Source organism: Phyllopteryx taeniolatus, chromosome 6 (genome assembly GCF_024500385.1).
Source record: "Phyllopteryx taeniolatus isolate TA_2022b chromosome 6, UOR_Ptae_1.2, whole genome shotgun sequence".
NCBI lineage: Eukaryota > Metazoa > Chordata > Actinopteri > Syngnathiformes > Syngnathidae > Phyllopteryx > Phyllopteryx taeniolatus.
Genome location: NC_084507.1, coordinates 26761458 through 26782645, shown reverse-complemented (window position 1 = coordinate 26782645; position 21188 = coordinate 26761458). Strand labels below are relative to the sequence as shown.

Below are 21188 nucleotides of genomic sequence, written 5' to 3'. Positions count from 1 at the left end.
GTGAGGAAAAAGAATCCCGGCAATTCTGTTGGTCTACATTTCTGCATCTGCTAGATAGCTTCAATATTAATTCAGTCATAAAGTTTTATAGTGACTGAATGATGAACTACCTTTGCTGAACGACATTGTAAAATGAATATGTAGAAAAAAAAATAATAATAAAAAAATGTTAACCACCTCTATTAGGTTGAAGACCATGACTTGCCACAAGTTACTGATGCCCCATGCAAAAACATTTTAGTTTCCTATATTATTAGTTTAACCCATAATCATAGCCCAAACTATATTCGCAAAATACTTTCATATCATTAAAACCTATTAACATTACCCTTAAAAATAAATGGCTTTCAGATGATATCAAAAAAACGGCACTGGAAATGCGAGGATGCTGGCGTGTATGTCGCCTTCGCAGCACGAAAAAATGACCAATTACTAATTTCCGATTTCGCCAGCACTTTGGTGGCATCTTGTGACGTAAGACAAAGAACACAAAAACACGCCGATAGCCACACTAGGTGAGGTTCCCAGCAGATAGATGAGGTTAGGTTCCATAGAGGGGGAAAAATGTGACCAAGTGAATGTGAGAATAGTGAACTGCGAATTGGTGAGGGTTCACTGTACTGCAGTTTCTCCCGTGTGGAATTGTTTGGCGCGCCACTATATGTTTTCAGATAAAAACACTGCATGTCTGCGTCTGAGGGATGCTCAGAGCGGTGTGTCTGTCAGCAGGAGTAAACAAAGATTTGTAAGCACCCTCGTCAGCCTCTGCTGCGTTTCAACACGATCACTCTCACCCGTAAGGATACTCGTGGTAGTACGTGTCAGGTTGCCAGCTGTCTGTCTAGCATGGAGATGTCAGTTGTAATTGCTCTCACCTGCGAGATAAGCGCCGACACCACTGTTTTCCCCGCTTGTTTTGTTAAGCTGCGCGGGATTCCAGTCTCGGCTTTGAAAAGCAGGCCCGGCACTTCATAGGGGTGAGGTTCTGTGGTTTGGGGGCTGCTGGGGCCACGGGTGTTACAGTGCCCCTGTGGGTAACTGAGAAATGTAAACAAACCACGCCGGGAAGGACAGCTGTATGCAGAAGCGCGGCAACAGCGCACACACTCGAGGGATGCTTGTCCATGTAATCCACAATGACTTTTTTCGGGTTGCGGAACTCTCGCTGTTAACGACTTGCGGGCTGCTGGATAAGCTTCCCGCTGGGTTTCCGGAATATGCCTTCCAGCGGGATAGGAGCGGCTTCACGGTCAGGACCGCAGCTCTACAGTCCACTTGTCACCGCTCCCAACGGGTAACTTACAAAGAGAAGTGCAGATCCAAATGAGCGCCGATGATGAGAGGCCCTCATGCAGCCGTGACCAATCAGCGAGTAATGTAGCATGAACGCTCCACACTTCCATCTGGGAGGTACACTGGGCAAACGGACACGGTCGGATGTACTGTAGCTTGGTGCCATTATCACATTCAGCCATCAAAAAGACAACGCTCATGATGCAATAAATAAATAAATAAAGTAGACGAGGAAAGTGTCGAGTAACTGAAGAACAATCTGGTTTTAGAGGAGTCTAGCTTTTGTCATGACATGACATGGAAAAATGTGTGCACAAAAATATTAATTGGGGCCACGAAACAGCTATAACATGTATATGAAATGCTAAATTGTGGCCACCAAATGGTTATAACTGCACAAAATAGAACCCCAATTCCAATGAAGTTGGGACGTTGTGTTAAACATAAATAAAAACGGAATACAATGATTTGCAAATCATGCTCAACCTATATTTAATTGAATACACTACAAAGACAAGATATGTTATGTTCAAACTGATACAATGTGTTGTTTTTAGCAAATAATCATTAACTTAGAATTTTATGGCTGCAACACGTTCCAAAAAAGTGAAGGCACCATTAATGCTGAAAGGTAACAATAACTGTAACATGCACACAACCTATTTTTGGGGTTTAATATCATTCCCATGAACAACTTGGACATCTGGGTAAAAAAATGGAGCGCACGTTTGTTGGAAACTGCAATACACGATATCCTTGAGGTCGTACCCCAGCCGGTAAAGCAACCCGGCATTCAAAAGTCTATTTAATTGTCTCTCGGTAATAATATTTATTTGCGACGACAGACTTTTAACATCTTTGTAGCTCACCCACCGCGTAAAATAAAATTCCATCGTAAAATTCCGTTCAATTGTAAAACAATATGTGGCTTTAGCCCCGAGCTCCACCTCTACCCTACTGTTTCTAGAAAACATGTTCTCAATTTGCTTAACAAACTGTCCAGTACAGAGCCCCACCTACTTAATGGCCACAAATCAATATTTCGTACGCATGTTCAATTTCTTTTGTGGCCACAGTTTTAAAAGAAATACTCCCACATGTCATGTCTGGAGCGCTGTAGTCTCTGACCAATCATGCCTACATGTTTTGGGCAAAAATCTCCTAAACACATGTTGCACTAAACACAGCGCCTTCCAACACCTGTTTTGTCTCTCGCCTCACTTGGACTTGTTGAGTAACTCCATGACTGTGTGATACTACTGCCAGTTTAGGGAAGACCGCAAGAATTCTTGACCCTGCGAGAACAGGCTTGATTCCAAGCTGCAAAGTTCCTCACAAGGCTGGAAGAACACAAGGGGTCGTCCCATGGTCAAGTGTATTCTTGATGATTCGCGAGCGTAGGACGTAGAGTCTGCCATGTTCAGATGACATGAAGGAATGCTTTGATTTTTAACTGTAATTGTTTAGTCTTTCGAGGCATTCTCCCATGAATAAAAGGCAGTGTTTCCCAACCTCTCTTGAGCCAAGGCACCCATTTAACGTGAGAAAAACCTCAGAACACACCACCAAACAAAAATGTCAAAAAAAGTATAAACAGTATACTCAAACAATGATGATCACATCTCAATTTACTGATAAACTACTACTATTTAAGAGTAAAATCTGGACCCGTTTAGTTGACCACAAAGCTATTATTGTGTTATTTGAATGGCAACAGGTGGATACATGCGTTAATTGGGCCGTCTGCCATCTAGTGGATGAACACTTCATCGTTTTGCCTGTCACTACACATCGCTGGCATAATACATGAACAAAGATACATTTTTTTAAAGTTAATACAGAATTTCCCTTGGCACACCTAATGATCTCTCGTAGCACAGTGGTTGGGAATCACTGCTGTGGACCTCAAGTGTAGAAAGATGAAAGTAGTGTGCAGGTCAATTACTGATGCAACAAAGTCATGTAGTTCAAGTTAATTTCTGCTGAATTATTCTCAAATGAAATTACTAGTGGCGGCGCAGGCGATACGAGAGCACATGAGGATATTTGAACTAGCATGCCCATGTACAAAGTACGAGCCTCCATTTTAAGCACGACACTTCACCGATTTTGTGTGCTTCTTCTGGCCGTGTGTGCACTTTCGTGACCTGACAAGGCAAGCTGTGTGAGTACCAAACACGCTTTCCCAGTGTGAAATTCAGGAACGTAATTCATCCATGGCAAAAGCGGAGATGAAAAGGCAATGGTGCAGAGGGCAGCTCAGCGCAACTCCGCCTCTTTCTCAGCTTTTGCAGCACAGCGCACGGGGAGCTCCTGCTTTTCAAAGCCTCGATTATTGCCAACCAAGTCTACACGGCTGTGCTTTGGACTGCCTCGTCAGTTTGCTGGTGTATTCTTATCTTATCTCACATGCTGAATCAATCCAAAAGACCAACCGAGTCCGCTTGTGCAGAAAGTCTGGAGGCAGTCCACTTAAAAGCACAAAGTGAGACACTCTTGAGTATTGATAAAAGCTCTTGAAGGCCTGGAAAAGAAGCAGGAGGTGATGATGTGCGAGAGGGGTTTAAGAGCTATGAGATAATCAGGTCGTACCAGGATGGAGGAGTCCTCAAAGCCAAGCACATGACACTGAGGGGAAAAGTTCAGATATTCTGATACACTGGCATTCTTCAAACGATAGGATCAGCCAAGCCCCCATCAACATGGTGAAGTAGGTGCTGCTGGTTATAGACACAGCCCTTACTCAGACTACATTCACAGATAGTTTTGTCCTGAACTTTCACTACTTTCATTTAAGTACATAACAGTCGGGCAAGATACTTCCAGAATGAATACTGCATACTGTTTATTACCGGTTAATGTCGTTTGAAAATAAGTCTTAAAACATATTATCTATCCATTTACTGTAGTGTTTCTCCTCTTCCCCGCAGACTTTGAGTGAGAGGCGGGGAATACCCCGAATTGGTCGCCAGCCAGTCGCAGGGCACACGTGTAGACAAATAACTACTCACATTCACATCTATGGACAATTTAGATAATTCAGTGAATCTAACATCCACGTTTTTCTAAAGTGGGAAGAAGCTGGAGGAGGCAGGGGCGGAAACAACACTCAAGCACAGCAAGAACATGGAAACGCCACACAGGAAAGCTGGAGCGGATATTCAAATCCAGAACGTCTCATCAGTGAGGCAGACTCGCTAACAATTTACACCCCCGTTAGCCCCCGGAAGATTACTTTTGCCCAAATAATGGTCATTATTTATATTCAGCATTTGGTCCTAAAAGAAGTAATTATATACAATATGTAGCCCACTCAATGGTTGAATGAACTTAAATGAAGTGAATAAAAAGCTGGCCAATTAGGTTACAGTCAGAATGTGCTTGAAGTGGAATTTAGGGTACAGTTATAGGAGAGTTACATATTTTTTTCCCATTATTCAAATTCCACATTCTGAGATCTATTGTCCATTTTTTTATTTGTACATGTAAACTGTGACAGTGTAAACAACCAAAACAAGACTACTCAACAATGTTTTCAGTAAGATGGCGCCTTGAACAGAGAAGTGCAAAAGGTCACAGCCGACTGAGATAATGACATCCAAGATGATTGCATGATGGACATGTCTGGGATAAAAGAGACGTTTGGTCAACCTAGTTTGAAAATGCATCCTAATGCATGGAACAAGTTGTAAAAGGTGTAATAGGGGACCAAAATTTTTGTATGTTTTACTGTGTTACAACAAAATGTAATCCATTATTGTTTTACTGTTGTAATGTGTTGTGTTTTAAAAGTTATGCAACTTTTTTTGAAGAAGGTTTTTTTTTTTTTTTTTTTTTTTTGTGGCGCACATCCTGTGAAGCAAATGGTGTCCTGTGAAAGGCTCTCAGTCAGGGGCCAGGCATCCTTTACGGAGAACTGCTGTTTATTTTAAATGAGCCTTTAGGTAAACACGTTACACGACGCACAGGGCTAGGTCAGCTTTTGAAGTGGATGGGCCTCAGGAAAGAAATGGGTGGGGGAAGAAAAGAAGGCCGCCTTCAGAGGAAATGAGAATAGAGGCTTCATTCAGCGCTGTTTCATCATCTCCATATACGTGCACTAAAAGAACACAAAAGCCTTCTGGTATATTAATATAGGATCAGAACCTCTGCATTCTACTTTCTTGACTGCAAAGTCCTCTCTCTCTCCCCAATTCAAATCCCTTGTAAAGCACAAAAATAAACCACTTCCTCTTAATGTAGCGTATTGAGGGTTTGGATGACGGGTACAGATTTGTGTAACAAAAGCAAGTTTTGCCCCCACCCCCACATCCCACTGCCCCCTCAACCACCCCGCGTTGGAGAGACTCAATGTGATGTGCAGAAAGCGGGCCGGGCCTACGCTGTCTGCACAGCCCATTTTGGAGCTTTGAAGCCGCTCGAGTGTTTCGACAGCTAACCACTTTCAGATGGGACTGTGGCATTTTATGAGCTGAGTAAAAGCGATACCTGCACATGTGTGAGCTTGGGGTCCCAAAGGGGGGAGGGGGATGTGGGGGGGGGGCTCAGAGCAGAGAAGAGGATAACTAAATCCTCCAAGGGTTTCAAACGTGGGGATGTTTCGTCAATCTTACAGCTTCGTATATGAAAATAGAGGCCAGGAGTATAGATTTTTTTTTTTTAAAGGCTCACCACTATGAGCACCAAATGACAACACAATAACAGTACGGCTGTGTCTTTTTTAATTTTTGAGTTTAAGTCAGGAAATCGAGGGGTTTGCGGTGTGTGTGGTTTCATTCTCCATGCCTCCAGCCTAGCAGGGCGTCAGCCTCAGTAATGTTGAGCGAGGATGAAGTTTCTAAGCATTTGGGGGAATGTCTGAGGATTTATTATTTTTTTTTAAATCCAAGAATAACAAAGTAAGTGGTTGTAACCTTCCAAAGGGACCAAACTGGATGCACATTGCATCACAATGTGAATAGTTACATGACAAGTTGAAAAAAAGTAATTGCACACTAAATACTGCAGTTATGGCACTGCTATGCTGCTCTCAACAAGCAACAAAAAACATCAGATCTCAGATTTATGACTAACAATGTACTGTGCTGCTTTTAGTTCCCTCTCCAAGATTTTACTGAGGAATATAGTCAGGTCAAAATCTGACCTCTGTGGAGACAATCTCAAGTTTCAAGTTTTTTTATGCAATAGCGGGATCCCTAGTTCTTCTAAAAATAAATAAGAAGCCTCCATTTACAAATATTTAAAGAGACAACATGCAGGAATGCTCAAGCAGCCTTCGTCGTCAGTGAGCTCATCGTGTGCACAGACATCACTCAAGATGGAGTGTGCGCCATCAGAAATGCCCATAATAACATCTCCACCACCCATAAGTGAAAAAAAGAATATTCCCTTCCTTGGCTGATCCAAGGATTGCGAAATAAAGTCCACTTGGAAAAGAGCAGCAACCTTCGAAGGAGGGGGTGAGGGACAGGGGTTTATGTGGAAACATACCTTACACACTAAAATGTAATAACCTTTTGAGTCTCCCAGTGTTTTACTTGGCCAGGAGACACAACAAGATCAAACACAGACTTGGATCCAGACGCTTTTGCCAAAAATGTCACCATTAAGCACTGGACTCCAGCTTCAGGTATTTTCTTTCCCCGGCAGCAAGCAAGAGGAGAGGGGTAGACCGATGGGGCTGCCCCAGCATCCCGCCCCCTGCCCCCCTGCCACACAAAGCATGCTGGGAAAGTGAGGGCTACCTGCTGCCATCGACGTCCAGTCAAAACACTCACATAGGATTCGTTGTTTTAAAGACATTATATGGACTATATGTTTATTATATGTTAGGGATGAATCGCCCACACAAAGCGAGGACCATAAAGGCATGGTTAGAGGAGAACCCTGACCTGAACCCCATCCAACACATCTTCAACAGAGATCTCTGATCTGAATAACACCCTTCAAGATGAAAACTGGCCACATGGAGGCGAATATAATATAGACATAAGGATGTGCCTGGAGACAAATGAGACATCACAACTCCTCAGCAGTAATATTAGTCATTCTTTGCGGAGGACAAAGAATATATGCATGAGTATTTTTATATTATCTGTCTACATTTGTTGTTTCACTGTGAAGCAACAAAATATCTGTTCCTGAAAGCGTTATTACACCAACACATAGGTGCTACGTTCTACTCGTTAGCTCAGCTTGTGTTCGAATTAGCATTAAGTTAGTAGACTAAAAGGCTAAGCTATGCGGTTGTTTTAAATACACATGTAATTGTCAGTTTTATGTTCAGTTTGACAATCCCCTTCAACTGGGAGTGGCAATAAACAGTGTGAAGCCTCTTTTTTGAAGAATTGTTCACGCTTCTGTCAGCAAAACTGCTGCTTGTTGGCAAGTGAGGTTAGTCACTGCCGGCATACAGCGCTCGCAAGCCAAAGTACAAAATTGCCCTAACGACGGCTCGTATCGAGAAAAACGTGTTAGTTGGGTCACTCGTATCTCATGGTGTCTGTGCTGTAAAGTACTCCCCAGCTATATCGCGGTTTATCATCCACGCCACCATTATATCGCAGTTTTTGTTTTTTAAATCAATTGTTTTTTTTCATGGGTTTTACATAATACTTAGTTATTTGTAATGTCCCTACATGTGGGAAAGGAGAGAAAGTAAAGAGCATTTTGTAACATTGGGTAACGCTCGTCTCCATTACAGCATTTCTTCCATTTTCAGCTCCATGAGGTGTCCCATCTTCATATACTGTAGTTTCTGATCCAATGCTGACATCTTGCCATTCTGCTCCGTGAAGCTACACACGGATGCTCTTTGAGGTCCGGAAGCGGCAAACACCATGAAAAGAAGCGAAAAGACGCGAGCGACGTCAAAGCAGCACTGACGGCACAGAGAGAAGGAGACACAACTTAATTCCATAAAGATAACAGCACCGATAATAATGAAAGCGTGACTTTTGTCTAAAAATATTCCCTTTGAGCTGTCTGAGAATTTGTCACAGAGGAGATCCTTTCATGCTCATCGCAAGGCACATCAATTTTCTTTTTGTATTAATACTCAATCGATGTTGATTAATTTGCGATCCAGAACATGTTATTAGACAAATATGCTGAGGAATGCTTTGAAAGCTCTTTCATTGGCATAAAGTACCCCATTTATTTGGTTTGGATTTTTTTTGCCACTTAAAGAAGGAAATGTCATTTCCTACAGTAAAGTCATCTGTTGGACACTCGACTTCATATTGACTACAGATACAAGTAATTGATTTGTGGAATAACTAAATTAATAGCCAGAAAATCAGGTATGTCCATACCTGTACCAAACACTATAAAACCTAGTGTTTTCCATACATTTCTATTTTTATGTTCAAATACTTTACAATGTTTTAAAAGTGTTTTTAAATGTAAAAAAAAAAAGAAAGAAAATCACTATAATGCACATCCCTAAGTATTATCCTAATTGCTCTTTGCAAATTATTTAGTGTACATGTTAATTCAAAGTTTGCACATTGTAGTGACGTGGTGCATGCGAAGCAAAACATTTGAGGATCTGTAGAATACAATCATCTTTTACATATTGCTGTAAAGTCCCCTTGTATCAGGGTCAGTGACCAACCTGATCCAACCAACAGAATTGAAAAGTGATTTCTCAACCAAACAAGTCAGACGGACATGTTTAGGATTGTTCGGCCCCGGTGGAGGTCATAGCTCGACTGAGAGCTAATGTAAGTGTCAGAGCATGGTGCTTCTGTCCTCCAGAGTGTTACAATGGAGCTGTGTTGAAACTTTTCCAAACTACCCTCATGGACCATGTATTGCTCCTGCAGTGCCTCTTTCCATCAAACGCACAGACTGGGTGAGACTCGCCCTCTGACTCAGAGGCGTCGCGGTGACGCTCATGTGAACGCCAACGACATGAAAGAGCGGCTAAATAAGCATCTCGCGCTGGTGATGAGTGTGGAAGCCGCCCTGGTGATGATGTTTACACTTACGGAGAGGTTTGTATTCGGCAAATGGCAACCAACATCGGAAAAGATAAACGGCCGCAGAGGTGTGGAGTGATGCGCTTATTGGACGGCTATTAATGAAGAAAGGGAAGGTGAGATGAAAAGACACATTTGCCCTAAGAGGTTCAATTCAATTCAGCTCGCCACGGTATGGTTTGCAAATACAAACACCGACTTGGGTTGGATTTTGTGTGTAGGCGGCATGACAATAGCCGACTCCATTCTATATTGTTTTTGTTTGTTTTATTTATTTAGGATATCTAAAGGTTCTAGACGTTCCAATTACAATGGTTACAATGGTTGTTTATTGTTAAAATCATTACATTAGTGGTTAATTTAGTCTAACAAAATGCTGACAAAAGTTTGGTTTAACAGCAAGTATTCGTGGGACGATATATTGTCACAATTGATATATATTGTCACAAGACACAATTTAGGGGAAAATAAATTGCACCGGTGAATAAAAGTAATTCCATTTCAGAAACAAAGTTTGTTTCCTCCACTTTCTGCTATATATCAAGATCTGATTTGCGAACATATTACATTAATGATCTTCGAGTTTTAAAGCGTGAATGCTTCCTACCGATGGCTCTTGTTGTTTTAGTTGTGACTATGGGGATGCGCAGGGGCGGCTCTATTCTGGTGGGATACGGGAGCAGCATTCTACACCGTAATTCAGAAAAATCCGAAACTTCATGCCTTATCACCTCTTTTCAAAATAACTACAGTAATATATATACAGACAAAATAGTATTACTAATGGATTGCTTTTAGCGTGTTTAATAAATTAAAGCTGTAGAATTTCAACATGGCTCCTGCAACCTTACATTTTTCTGTATATGGCCCTCGGTGAAAAAAGTTTGGACACCCCTGATGGAGAGTCTTCAATTAAACTCAACATGCTGTTCTTGGAATGTTGAGGGAAGCCGGAATAACCACAGAAAATCCAAGCAAGCACCAAGAGAGCAAACTTCAGAGTCAAACTCAGAACCTCTTAACTGCGAGGCAATGTGCTAACCACTCATTCACCGTGAAGCCTTTGCCTAGTTATCCATCGATCCATTTTTCGTGCCGCTTATCGTTTTAGTCGTGGGTGTGCTGGAGCCTATCCTAGCTGACTACGGGTGGGAAGCGCAGTACACCCCCAACTGGTGGCCAGCCAATCGCAGGGGACATGCACTACCAAAAAAAAAAAAAAAAAAAAAAACATTCACACTAACATTCACACCTATGGACATTTCTAATATTAAAAAGCAATGATTCTATACTTTTTAAATCATCAATAAATGAAGCAAAGGCGATCTGTATTGGCAAAACGTGAACATGATCTGAGAGACACTTTTACCAGGATGTGCACCAATTTATTTATTTTTTCTTCCTCTGCCCATGCACGTCGTCCGATTCCAGCGTTTTGAGTTTTACCTTGTTTTGAGAAAATACGCACTTAGTGTCAACCAATCAATGGGCTGCGAGTGTGTCAAGCTCCTCCCTCCCTGTGGTTGATACCACAACAGTAGTGCCAAAAAGTGGTTTATTTTAGTAACACTTACAGCTTGGGACAATGGGAAAAGTTGTGTTCAGATCTAAGTTAACTAAACTGAACCGAACCAGGGGGAAAAGAAAGCGTCTTCTTCCCAAAGTGAGGCAGATCTTACCCTCCCGCTTCTCCCCCGATACCTCTAAAACCCCTTAAATACCACCCCCCCCCCCCCAAAAAAAATAAAAACTTAAATCCCTACTCCTCCTCTTTTCCTCTTCCACGGCAACCTTCCACCCCCTTCCCACCACAGCCCCTCTCCCCGCTCCAGGATTTTTCAGTACAAACCAGGAACAGATGTCTGCCGGGGCCGTGCTGAAAGACCCCGCTGTTCTGGATGCCAGCCACATGCTTTTCATTCAGAGATGAAGGCTCACAGCTCGCCTTCTTGTGAAGCCATTTTCGGGGGGGTAGAAGGGCTGGAAAAAAAACAGACCCTCCAAATGCCTTCAAGACTGTTTAAAAAGAGCTACATATACCAGTGCACCTTTATGTCTCCTCTCAGCCGTGTTCGCCTCTCAGGTGGTGCTTTTTTATGTTTTTAGTCGCTCCAAATCATGAGCAAGGCAGAGTATAAAGTCATTTCTTACATCCAGCTGGGCAGGGGTGACATCTCTCTACTACTGATGGACCTTTAAAACCACAGGTTACGTGCTGACACAGTCGAGGCAACAGCTTTATGTCACAGGGACAGACTCATGGGAAACTTTTAATGATCGTCATTAAAGCAACAATATGTTGTAATTGTGCTTTCTAATAATACCTTCAAAATCATTTGGGTGTTTTGCTTTGTATTTGGCTTTTATGCAGCTTTTCTGAAACGTTTAAAGCCCCAGTGAAGCAAAATTAAAAATGTCCTCTAAATGTAACACACCACAGAGAGTGTTGTTGACAACCCTGCCAAATTGGAATGATTTAAAAAATTGCTGAGCTATATAAAATGAGCTTTAAGAATTGAAAAATCTAGCGGCCGTTACACCGTAATATTAACAGCGTTACGCATATTTTTACACTTAAGGATGTTAAAATGTTACCTAAATCGTTACCTGTACATTTGGTAAAGTTTTTGAGGGGCAAAGTTTTGAATAGATTATTTTCCTATGGAAATAAAAACAAAGAAAAAAAACCCCACATATTCCTTATTGGGGCTTTAAATTTTATATTTGCCGCTGACATTTATGTCACTGAGCATTTGGAACAGGATCTCTACTGAGCCCATTTTTACTCCGAGAGTATTCATATTAATCTTTTTAAAGTGGAATACTGAAGTGTTTTTTTTTTGTCATGGAATGTAAAGTGTTGACACAGTGGCTCCCCACAAGTCTGTGGGCAAGACTTGAGACAAAAGGCGGTGCTGAAAGCCCAAATTAGCCTGTCATTATTGGGGCATCCCAGCGAGCCTGTTTGAAGCGCTCTGCTTGTGCGCGACAGGGTTTGGACCTTGTTGATGTTTCCAGAGGTGAAACACAGTCAACCCTCACACAGGACTCTCGTGAACTCATGAACACACTTCTCCAGGCTGGGGTGGGAACTTTTACGCATTCAGTAAGTGGAGACATGTTGATTTTCGGGAACTCAAGTACATGCATTGGTCTCACTGGCAGCGAAGGTGCTTCAGGCGTGACCATGCTGCCGTCCACTTCTTCTGCACTCTAAGTGGGATTACGCGATGAGGGCATCCAGCCAGCCGCCGACTGGAGTCATGCTTTGCTGAAAAATCAATATTTAAACAAGTTTGATCTGCTGTTATTTCTTCCTAAAGCAAAGCCTCCGCAGATTGCCGGGTCAAAATTAAAGCTTTATCAAGAAGCTTTTCTAGGTGTGCACAGACTCAAGTTGGGCACAGGCCATGTTTGCGCTTCTTTTCCCGGCAGTACATCATCCCCCTGCCCCCCCCCCCCCCCCCCCCCGCCAGATCTCCTCCCCTCTCTCCCCAAGAAGGGGCAGGGGGGTTGAAGGGCTGAGGGTTTGGAGGTTCCACTGATATCAGAGCCCTTTTATAACTCTCAGCGCTGCACTTTGAAGTCGCAGCCAGACAGCTCAGGAATCCTACTCCCCCGTTTGACAATGAGGAGGAAGGGTGGGGTGAATGGTCACAGCTAAACAGCATGTTTGGCCAATCTGCTCCCCTCTATGAAGTCACAAGTAATGTTATCTGTCCCTGCAGCTCATTAGCAGGCCACTGCTATGACAAAACCACCTAGTGAGGGCCAGATGTTGAGATAGTCTGCATAGTAAAGATGAGACCTTTCTCTTCTTCAATTGTTTCCACAAAATTGCAGCGTGTATTTTCTTCGGCGTATTTACTTTGTTTGTAACGCCGACTCTTGATTATCACATCCAAATCTATCTTTTAAGATTGCCAATTCAAGACCACCACATGCTCTATCCATAAAAACAACACAAGCCCTTTTTTTCACAGTGTAACTTCTGAAGTTGAATGTTCTAGAGATCATTTCATTCCCAATATGCCACACAGAGACCTCATTTCAAATCTTTTGAATGGTTTTCTTTGGCCTTTTACTGCGCTTTTTCCCAAACAAAGAAGAGCTGAACACAGCTGTGAAGAGTGAAGCAGAATGTACATCAGAAGTCATGTGAAGTAAGCGGACACAAATGTAAAGCAGTTTAGTCATGTCCCAATACTTTGGTCCAGTGTAACAGCACATGCTGTCACTTGTTATCAACGTTCAAGTGTTTGATTGTTTCTACGTTTTACTAAGAAAATGGTCATTTTACAAAGTTGAAGCAAAATCTTTGCGATCATTTTTCCACACATACAAAACGTTATTGCAGACTCAGGCACCACTCCATGTAGAAATAAGTTGGCGATAGCGGGCAGCCAGGCAGAAAAAGTGAGTTAAAGACAGAATGTCCGAAGTTTGGGATCATCCCACACTTAAGGTAAAGTGCGATTTGCCAACTGCAAAGTAGAATTAGCTACCGTACCACAAAACCACACCTACGTTTAGCAGCACAAGGTGTCGATATTGGCTAGTTTAATAGAGCCTACTGCCACGAGTTGGAACGCATTGTATGGCCCCCGGACAAGTGGTCAAGGATAGACATAGGCGCTGGTGCACCTTCAATCCTGGACAAACAGTTACAAACATTCATACACAAACTGCTATGGCCACATTGACACCAAAGCATTCAACATTGCGCAAATATGGCTAAGAGTTAGCTGCTAACCTTAGCTCACAACAACCAACTCTACACTCTAATTCACTAATTCCCACATCACTTACTACCAGTTCAGGCCCCACCTTTTAAAGTCATAGACCCTCAAAATCACAGCTATTGTAGCTTTAGGAATGTGCAGATGGCGACCCCAAGTGGACAACAACAATACCTACACGGCTGCGCCTCACATGCACATTTGATGTTTGATAATGCTAAATCAATCTTTAAGCAATTACTCGATTAATTGATGGGATACTCCATAGAATTTAGCCCCTACTTAAAGCATTTCTTGGGCACTTAATAAATAGTGACAGTCTGAACCTGGAAGTGATCATTTGTATTTCCATTATTTTCTTTGGGAAAGCTGTACTCTAAATCAATAAGTACAATAAAAGAAAATGGACTATTTAAAATCCATCTATTGCTCTATACTACTGATCCTCTTACTGGTCACCAGTCAGTCGCAGAGCACATACAGTACAGAGACAAGACAACCATTCACGCTCACATTCACGTCACTGAGTGGGTCCTGAACCCACACTGCCCGCACTGAAGTCAGAAGAATGTACATCAGTGACAAACTTTTTAAAATCTATTCTTAAAGCAATGACAATTACATTTCCTCAAAAGCAGCAAGCTTTTTATCAGTACATGAGGCTGAAAGGAAAAAATTGACAAACACCTCTGATATTACTGCTGCATATGTTTGGCTTGAATTGAAACGAAAGCCACAGACATCTAAGAATCCATAAACTAAAAATAACATTCAGAAACATGACACTGTCTGATCCTGGTAGAGACATGTAAATTGAAAATATGTGTCATCAAACTTGCTGCGCTACAGTATATAAATTCTCACTGAGCTGAGCTGGGATGTTAAAACGCCCCCGAGGGCATCCTTGACATCTATTAACTCCAACTGTAGTCTCATTCCCAACATTAATGTAACAAATGAGCAGGCGGGCCCATTTTACTTCTGCAATCCGATATATACAGCATATTCCTTTCAGCCTGTATTTCATAGTCAACACAATCATGAAAGAGACTTTTTGATATATATTTTCCCCCCCAAAAAAAACAAAAAAAAAACTCTCCCTTATGCCAGATTCACGCGACAGCTGACATCCATAAAGAAGGAAAAGGGGCTGAATATGCAGATGTGGTTGCAAGGAGGGAATGGAAATGCATGGAAAAGGGATTATTTTTACTTTACCACCAACACTATAGTACATGTGGTTACATATATATGATGGCATATTCATCCATGTCTTCTCACTTGTTCCTATTATTTTTCTTCGGGGTGAAATATGGATAGCCATGTATTTCTGGGCCTTTAATGATGCAAGTAACTAATGATAGCAAATAAATCAGCGCCGTGAGTGTGATCGACGTGCAGGTGGGAAGCACCTACTGATAAAAGCCTTTGGTGGTTTCCCTCCAGGGGGCATGTGAACTCCAACGCCCCTTTAATTTGCCACCAGTGGGAGGATAATGAGCCTGATTTAATCTATGACTCTTGCACTATTACAACCACCCACCTCACCTACTGTTCTTGCCCTTGTAACCAACCACACATGAACTTCACGCAGGTTGAACCTCACTCGGAAGAAAACGCTACCCTCTCCATCCACTGTGTGTGTGTGTAGCTTTCATGTCCTCTCCAGTGATGGCGAGAGGGGGTTGGTAACAATCGCAGCACTGTTGTGTCAAGAGCCAGACGTGTCACAAAGAACATTAAGACACTTTGTGAGGGTCTTCACGCATGCTCGTCAATCCACTTGGCCTCCTCCTTAAAAGTCAAGAAGTGCTCATCTCCTCTTACAGGGTGAGGGGGTTTCGGGGGGTGTCACAGGTCCAAGCAGAAAACTTTGAAGTGCCTGACACACTCAACCCATCAGCAAACACACAGACACACTCTCGTGCACACAGCTGGCATTCTTTAAATGCAGGGATTCCCAAACCTTCAGTTCTAGACGCAAACTTTGGTTCCTCCCCAGAACACAAATTTACTAATAGACATGCAATTTCATTGACGTATAATGTACACAAACTGATAATAAAGAGCATCAAGGACACGGATTGGATTGACTACAAATGTGAATCAAAAAGCATTTGCTCACAAAATGTGTATTTCACTTTGTACATTTCATTCTGATGATGGCTGACCCAATACAAATGAACCCGCCACCTAATTTGAACCCCCACCCTAAGTCTGAGGAAACCCTGCTTTAACTGATTGGACAACAACACGCATCAATAACACAGCATGAAAGCAAAAAAAATGTGGAATAACGTTTACTAGTGACATGTGTTGATTAGATAGACAATAGTATAATTCTTTCTGCTAAAAAAAAATACATTAATTGCAACTGAGAATGAATGACATGAATGAAATTATTTTGGGTCAGGTTTACCAATTTGATGCCAATCTAACCAAAGGTACCACAGTGATAAGTTGTACAGATATACATTTTTGACATACTATATGATGTGGAACGCTTTGGATTAATAAAAAAAAACACTCCTCGGTAGGTAGGTAGGTAGATTAGATAAAATAGATAGATAGATAGATAGATAGATAGATAGATAGATAGATAGATAGATAGATAGCGTTTTAGTTAACACAGAGATAATGTCATATGCATATAAGAAGTCAATAATCCGCCATACCTGCATGTTCTTCATCTTGTGATCCATTCCTCCATAGCGCTCAGATTCGTCCAATCCCCTCCGGAGGAAAGCGTTCACAACAAAACTGTCCCCTGACACATAAAAAGAAAAAGAAAAAAACAAAGAAATAATCAGCATGAACTTCACTAGTTCATCACTGATAAATGGTCTTCATGCAGTTGTCCACGAGACTCACCTTCTGGGTTCTCTCTGCGCTTGCACGCTTAATTGATTCATGCAAAAAAAAAAGACATTATTGTTAAGTAATGTTCTCAAAGCTACATTATGCAATTTGATCCAGAAAAAAAAACAAAAAACATGTCTTACCATGTTTAGATTGTAGTTTGCCCATTCTTGAATCCCGCGTCGCTGGATCAATAATACGGTACCGAGTAAATCCGAATTTCCTCAGCTCAGCATGGTCACATTGTGCAGTGGCCGAACTCCACCTTCACCCGAAGTCCGACAATTAAATGTCTCGTTCATAGAGGGAGTACCGAGTGTTCACGAATAAGACGGCCAAGTCGTCCAAAGTGATGGTGGGAGAGCTTTTGTAAGTCCGCCCCTCCACTGGTTTCACCTCAGTTCGACTGCGGAGCGGCTGGAAAAACCACTAGACACGCTGGATGCGTGTCAAGCTACACGGCACACCAGTTATGTATATCCGGTTAAGGCTTTAAAAACAAAAGATTCAATTGGCAGAAATAATAATAATAATAAAATTCAACGGAAATAAACAGCTGGATTGATACAGAAATTGTTAGATAAGAGCACTAATTCGCTTAAATTTATTTACAATGATTTAGAATTGTGGGAATGCTTTACCAGAATTGTACACGGGACCAAAAAAAAAAAACAACCGGAAGAAACACGCAAGCACATGGAGAGATGCAAATACACAAGCCTGGATTTTTTTAACCCTTAAACCTCAGATCAAGGAATAAATGCTTCATGAGCATTTATTCCTCAGAGATAGTAAATTGCCTTATTTCGTATAAAATGTTCAAATAACTTAGCTGAAATGTAGTACTTTCTTTATCCACGACGATTACCAAGCATAATAAAATACATTTTGTAAGGAATCTACCCAATTTCCGGTATTTTTTTTTTAGCTTGCCTATCTAACATTGATACCTCTCACGCCTGTTACTGTCCAGTGGCTATAAAGTTTTCAAATTTCAGGTTTTTGTGATATGAAAATGAGAAAGATAAAGCTTTTAAAACATTTTTCCACCATTAAAGTTCCATATAGCCTGTGGTTGCACAAGTGTGCACACCCTCTTATTCCTGGGGATGTGGCAGTGTTCAGTCACATTCAAACTCATGTTAAATGAGAGTCAGCACACACCTGCCACCATTTAGAGTGCCGCTGATTAACCACAATTAAAGTTCAGATGTTCTGGTAGGCTTTTTCTGACATTTTTGTGGACATTTTGCTTTCACTGCATCAGAGGATCTCATTGTTGAAAGTATCAGTCAAGACAGGAAAAGGGTATAAAATAATTTCCAAGGTATTAAGTACGTCATGTAACACAGTGAAGACAGTCCTCGTCAAGTTGGCGCAACATTTACATTACCAGGAGTTGGATGTCCTTCCAAAATTGATGAAAATATGAGAAAACTGGTCAGGGAGGCTGCCAAGAGCAGCAATGTTGAAAGACGTGTAGGAATTTCTGGCAATTACTGGCTGTTTAGTCAGTTGACAACAATCTCACATCTTCCTTATACGTATGTCTGGGCTACAAGGTGTAGGGTGGCAAGACGGAAGCCTTATAAAAAAAAAATGTTAAAAAAAACAACCAAGCTCGGCCATATTTTGCAAAGACACACTTGAAATCTCCCAAATGTACGTGAGGAAGTTTGTTATGTTCCGATGAAACCAAGGATTAATTCCAAAAGGTATCTTTGGCACAAAAACAACCCTGCTCGTCACCATACAACACCGCACCCTGCAAGTGAAGAGTGGTGGTGGCAAGGTGGAGGTAATAATCAACACTTCCAAATAAGTCACTGTTAGCACAAAACCTTGGGTTTCCTGCGAAAAAGCAAAAATGCCTGTTTTTAAAAAAGCCTACTAGAACATCTGAACTTTTTGCGGCCAATCATAGGCTCTTTAAATGGTGGCAGGTGTGTGCTGATTCCTATTTAACCTATGAGTTTTAAAGTGATTGGCTAATTCTAAACAAAAACCACATCCCCAATTGTGCACACGCTTGTGCAACCATATTATCTCAGTTGTCTATTTCTACTTCCGTGCTCAAAAGGAATTCTTTTTTTTAATGAGTTGTACAGGTTCTAGCTCACATTAAGGGTGGAAAAAGTGATTTATCTCGGCCTCATTTTTTTATACCACAAAATCTGGCATTTGAACAATGGTGTGTACACTTTTTATATCACAATGTTCCCATTCTATTCATGCTTTCAATTTGCTTTCTCACTCTTAGGCACTGTATGAAATGGTCATTAAGAATGTAGAACTTGTATAACAAAACTGGCCGAAGACCAGATCAGAGATTTATTTTTTTTTCTCCACCCGATTGATTTTTGTGTACTAAAACACTTTTGGAGTTTAAGAAGCGTGCAGCACATGTGCTAAAGATAAACTGCTGTTTGTTGAGGAGAACCTGGAAGAACTTGCTGTACTTTAACGTTCTTCACTTCAAAAGCCGCTCCACACTTTTATGGTTTGTTTCTGTTGGCGGGTGTTAAAATAGAGTCTGGCTGAAGAACACACGCGCCCTAATGTTATGACTGTAAGGGCCATCGCTTTTTTCCCTCCATGAACTCATTAAATGTGTATTTTGTACACACCAGACTCCTGCAGAATATATTCCAAACGAGTGGAGATGGTTTCATGCTAGTGATATCCAGGTGGTCCTCAGTTTACGACACTTTTTGGTTACGAACGCTGCACAATTAACTCGTTTTTATTGAATATGTATATTTACAGCATAGAAGTGGTTTTCATAGAAATTAGTATTGTCATTACGACTTTACTAGTGCATTAGTGTATGTTAGTGCCTGCCTGCACTTTGTCCCGACGTACGTACATGTTCGTCATAAATGGACCCATGTACGTATATGAAGGGGTTCTCAAACCTTTTGGGTCCAGGGACCCCATACAGGAAGGCAGAGGTAGGTCATAACTAGCTACCATTACTCTGCTACAATGAAGTAACTTTTTGGATTAAATGTAATTGTCACAAGTAGTGATTAATGCAACATGTTTTTTTACTTGAGTATTTTTGTCAGGCAGAAATTCTAATTTTAGTTAGTTACATTACGCTACAATGAGCAGTCAATAATTGCCATGATGAAAACGTTTGACCTGAGGTATGTGCTTCCAAGCTGCAAATATTTTGACAAAGTCGCCGTGAATCAGCTGTACAACACTATGTGAGAAAAGAGTGTTGGAGAGATAGAAATGCTGCATGCACTTTTTAAAACATTTTTACGACATACTGTAATTTATTGCAAATTATTTAGCAGATTGGAAACCCCGGTTTGAGGACAACTGATTTATGGACTTTGGCCCACTATCATGACAGTATGAGCCGTGTACGTTCGCCTTTATTATCTGAACAGTGCAGATCAAATGTGCTGCTCTATTCCACGTCCTGTGCGTGAGAATGTTACTGGATGGTATCAATGGAAGCTCTCAGACAGAGGACCTTCACATGTTTGCTGCTGCTGCTCAGATGAGCACAGGCATTTGCATAGCTCATTGATGTCAGCCTTCACTCATCCTGCCTCGCCTAATTATTGGCTTCTCTTCATGCAGCCCGGCTCACAGGATGCAGGCTGCATCCTACTCGCGTGCGTCTTTTTCCTCCGCTACATCAGACACTTTCCTTGAAGGGATCACAAACAGGCGGGGGGGGGAGGCTTTTGTCAGAAAGCAAGGAGAAAGGAGCCTGGGAATGGAAGCAGGAAATCTTAATAAAGTGTCCTAACCTATCAAGGACATAGAGGGCATCATCAGAGCAGTGTCACACACTTCTACGTCTGAATTTGGGTATGTTTAAGCGACACCAACTAAGGCCTGGTACACACAAGGATTACTCAAATCTTAATAGATATTTATTAATTTATTAGTCTACGTGTGTACCGGGGCTAAAGCATGGTACACACCCAAATGGCTCAATGTTGTAAATGTAAAAATCGTTTTAACGGCATTTGTATGAGAAACTTTCTCCTTCGTTGTTGTATGTAAACTAAACTTCAAACCTAAGATTTGTTTTCAAATGTTTGCTTATAAACTCCCAAAACACTGTTGTCATGTTAACAAACGCAACAACACATTTTTCATACCCGTGTTCAGTTAAAAACTGTTTTGTGTAATCTGGTTTGGTATCCAAAACAAAACGAGTGGTGTATTCTATTGTTTCTTTGCATGTATGTTCCCGCCTGCATGCCTTATAATGTGTGTAAATGAATCACCATTGGCACATGCACTGGTATTCCATTGCTTTCAGCGACTTGCGTGAAACATCAGACTA

General features: G+C 41.5%; 1 protein-coding gene across 1 annotated transcript in view; it reads right to left on the bottom strand.

Annotated features, from left to right (window-relative positions):
- nkd2b (NKD inhibitor of WNT signaling pathway 2b) overlaps positions 1-17314 on the bottom strand; it is a 33773-nt gene extending 16459 nt beyond the window's left edge. The window contains exons 1-3 of the mRNA XM_061777629.1: positions 17017-17314; positions 16886-16912; positions 16690-16781 (exon numbers count right to left, since the gene is read on the bottom strand). Coding sequence (XP_061633613.1) covers positions 16690-16781; positions 16886-16912; positions 17017-17041 — 144 coding nt within the window. The 5' untranslated portion in view covers positions 17042-17314. The remainder of the gene's footprint in view (positions 1-16689; positions 16782-16885; positions 16913-17016) is intronic.
- Positions 17315-21188: the final 3874 nt, after the last annotated feature.